The 3,983-nt window shown below is 48.2% G+C and overlaps 1 protein-coding gene across 2 annotated transcripts in view; it reads right to left on the bottom strand.

The window, feature by feature from the left end:
* Positions 1-3,983, bottom strand: part of SLC2A11 (solute carrier family 2 (facilitated glucose transporter), member 11) — a 21,108-nt gene that overhangs the window by 14,874 nt on the left and 2,251 nt on the right. For both annotated transcript variants that reach the window (XM_008568572.1, XM_008568571.1), the window contains exon 2: positions 2,186-2,284. In XM_008568572.1, coding sequence (XP_008566794.1) covers positions 2,186-2,284 — 99 coding nt within the window. The remainder of the gene's footprint in view (positions 1-2,185; positions 2,285-3,983) is intronic.

Below are 3,983 nucleotides of genomic sequence, written 5' to 3'. Positions count from 1 at the left end.
TGTCTGCCTTTTAAGATAACACCTCTGGGGCAGAAGTCACAAGATGTTTGCCCAGGGTGTTTTGCAGAGGCTTTGGAGTTAGCATGGCCCGACACAAACTAGGCCAACTGGTTGAGCCTGCGGACCTCCACTCAGCCTATGGGAAAGTCCCATGAGTGAGGCCAAAGCTTCACCTCCAGATCATGCTAATGCCACCATTTTTTGAATATGCAACCCATGAAGAAGCATGTATACAGCTTATGCCTGCACAGATTGCTGAAACCAATCACCATCCCCCATGCCTTGCACTACCCCTAACCACTTCCTCATAAATCCTTCTTTCCTGCTATTGAGAAAATGGATTTGATATATTTTTTTTTTCCTCCCATCTCTGGCTTGGTGGCCTTGCAAATAAACCTTTTTATCTGCTGCAAAGACCAGCGTCAGTATTTGGCTTGCTGTGCATCAGACAACAAGCCCTGTTTGGTACACCCCCACCCTACTCCTTGACTATAAATTTGCACTTGCCTATGTTGTATTCAGAGTCAAGTCCAATCTCTCTCCCCCACTGCAGGACCCCACTGTGGTGGTCCCTACACCTATTGCCATGGCCCCCCTTGAATGAAGTCTTCCTTATTGTGCTTTAACAAACGTCATTGAATAATTTTTCTTTAACAGTTAGAATAATATATTTTCTTTAATACCATACAGCAGGTTAGGGAGAGCTTCTGAGCCCAAGAAAGTCTCATTCGCAGGGGCTGGTGATGGCCCCCAGCAGGTGAAGTCTTGAGAGTGCCCTGCCATATATGGATTCCTCTCCAGTCTGAGAGTCAGCATTGAAGTGGGCACTAAATGTTTGCTGAATGAATAAATAAAATAAACCAATACAACCAGCTCAGACCTCCCTTTCTGAGCTCTCTCATCTTATCCTTTCTTTAAGGTGGTGGGCTGCTATTAATTGTGTTCTGCCCTGAATATGCTCCCATCTCTATCTTCTGCTAATAGACATTTCTTTGGGGAAGTTCTCTCTGGTTGTCAATTACAGCCTGTAATGCCCCCATAAAGGTGATCACATGACCCAGATATGGCCAGTCAGACTCTTCCCAGACCTTGCAAGACTTTTGTTTCCAGATGGCACAAAGTGAATCTGGTGACAGTTGCTCTCTTGCCCACTGGGTGGAGAACTGTGCTCTTCTGTCACAGCTCCGTCCTGGGGTCTGGTGCCTGTAGCCCCTCCCCCCATGCTGCGCACAGCCTCACATCCTTTACAGCTACATGACCAGACACTTGCTCTTCTTCCTTAAGCAAGTTAGGGGTGGGCTTCTATCACTGGGGCTGAAAGATTCATCTTTTTCAGTCACTCACTGAACATCAACTTGGGCCAGACCAGTGTCAGGTGCTGGGGACTCAAAGATGACTCAGACAAAAACAGCCAACACACAACCTGAGTGATGACAGCCCACACCAAGGGCTGGGGAGGGAAGGACGCTTTCAGGAAGGTGGTGATATTTGGGATAGTTCTTGAAGGGCTTCTGCAGGTGGGACTGAGTGGGCTTCCCCGTGGAAGGAGGCTCAGAGGAAAGGGCTGTGTCATGGATACTTGGGGACGTACATTTAATCTGCTTTATCAGAGTTGGGAGAACAAAGCTGGGAGACAGAAAGAAAGATGCTGACCCCAGGAGACTTTGAACTTCAGGTGGATGAGTCAGTCCTTACTCCTATAGGCACTGGGGAGCCACAGAACATTTCTGGGCTGGGGAGTGGTTTTCCACACTTGAGGAGATTGAGAAGGGGAGAGTCCGAGAGCAGGGAGGCCAGTGAAGAGGCTGGGCTAGTGATCCAGGCAGGATCAACGGGGTCTGAAGTGGGTCATGACAGAGACACGGGGAGAAATGGCTGAATACTAGAGGTAGTTGGGAGGGACTTGGTGCCTGAGAAAGCAAGGGAGGAATCAACGCTAACCCCCATCACCAGGTAGAAGGTAGAGTCATCTGCTTAGATTAGGGACTCAGGAGGATGTGTGGGTTTGGAGGAGGACGCAAAGTTCAGTTTGAACCTGCAGGAGCCTGTGGGACATCCCAATGGAGAGGGACATGTGAGAGAAAGTACCATTAAGTGGATGCTGGGTGAAGCCCTGCAGTTGGCAGCTGCTGGCCCTTGCCCAGCACCCACTCAGATGGTGACGGTGGGCACAGAAGGTACATACCAAGGTTGGGGCATTGATGATGGAGAGGTTGTAGCCAAACTGAAAAGTCCCACCAATGCCAGCTGCACAGATGGTGAAGAGCAGGACCCTGCCCTGAATCTGAGAAGAGAAGAGGAGACAGAGAGTGACCAATAACAATCTCCATTTCCCTCCCTGGGCCAGACCTACCAATTATAGCACTGTGATTTATCTAAACCAGGCAATGATGGCTCCAATGTGCAGATGAGGAAACTGAGGCATGGAGGGGAGGAGTTGCCTCGGTCATGAGGCTGGCAGGTAGCAGAGGAACCAAGCTTCCTACTGTGAGTCCAGAACTCCACTACACCCTCACCCACTCACCCCTACCAACATTCTTCTGAGATGCAGAGCAGTTCCCAGCCCTCCTTGCTGGGCTGCCCCTGGGCATGTCTGCTGTGGTTTAGGAGGACAATCCCCTGAGCTGGGACCCCAGTGGAGTGCAGCTCTGCCCCTGGCAGGACAGCAGTCCCTGAGCTCCAATGACTCACCCCAGGGAAACATCCTTCAACAGAGTGGTTGGGCTGCAAGAATCTGATCACGTGGACCTACAGGTTTGGGGACTTGGGGAGCATATGGAGCAGCAGAGAGGCTGCCACAAATGGCAGAGGTGCCTGGGTCCCCATGCTGGGTCTGCCTGTACTCTCTCATCTTCTCTGAGTCGCTTCCTCAACTGAACCTGGAGATAATAACGCCTACCTCCAGGCTGGGCACATGTGTGCCATGCACATTTGGTACAGTAAAGGACAGCTTTTCACCCTAGTACAACACCCTTAGAGATGGAGAAAAGAGTTCCTCAAAGAACCCAGCCACAAGGACTCAGCGCCTTGATGGCCCATCCCATTTAGTTGGTATTTTTTTTTAGGAATTCACAATCTTATTTATATTTTTCCTTTTATAATTTTAATTACAAAATGACAGATTCATTAAAGGTTTTGAAAATTTAGTGTATATTGAAAGGTCTCCACTCTCCCAAAGGTACAACAATGAGCTGCTTCCAACAGATACTTTCCCAGGCATTCACAAAGTAGTCAGCCTTGCAAAAATCAAATCATTGATCTCTGACTGAAAAAAAGTCACACTGCCTTTCTTTTTCTGGCAAATGGTCCTGCAGATTTAAAGTCCTGCTAGTAAAATTTATTATTATTTTTTTCTGAATACTTAGTACAAATTTCACGACAGAAGGATGTTTGGCTGAAGAACTTCCAGAATCTGTGGACTATTTATTCATTCATCAGTCAAATCTGAGTACCTGTGCCGGCCAGGAAGTGTTCTGGGTGCAGCACAGGCAGAGAAAAGACATATGTGTCTTCTCCATTAGGTAAGATACTGTGCTGGGGGGTGGGGGAGCAGAAGAAGTGGCTATGGAGGGCAGGATCCTGCTGAAGATCTTGCCACAGGTCTGGAAGTGGGCTGCTGACAGGAGCCTGGCTACCCATAGTTCCCATAAGGCCTAAGTTACTTCCTCCCCTAAGACAGCAGAGTTGCAGAAAGTAGCAAGAGACACAGCGTTTGATGACAACTGAGCCCATGTGGCAGGGGATGCTAACAAGTCTCCAAGGCCAGAGGAAATTATTTAATTCAATGAGATTGGGCGTGGAGATTACCTAGTTTCATGCCTGGTCATAGCAAGCATTCAAATATTAGCTAAAGGGCTGGCTGGTTAGCTCAGTTGGTTAGAGGGTGGTGTTACAAAACCAAGGTCAAGGGTTCAGGTCTCCATACCCACCAGCTGCCAAAAACAAAACAAGCAAAAAAAAAAAAAAAAAAAAAAAAAAAAACA

Source organism: Galeopterus variegatus, unplaced genomic scaffold (assembly GCF_000696425.1).
Source record: "Galeopterus variegatus unplaced genomic scaffold, G_variegatus-3.0.2 Scaffold424, whole genome shotgun sequence".
Lineage (NCBI taxonomy): Eukaryota > Metazoa > Chordata > Mammalia > Dermoptera > Cynocephalidae > Galeopterus > Galeopterus variegatus.
The sequence above is the reverse complement of the archived record's forward strand: the minus strand, read 5'-3'. Positions and strand labels throughout refer to the sequence as shown.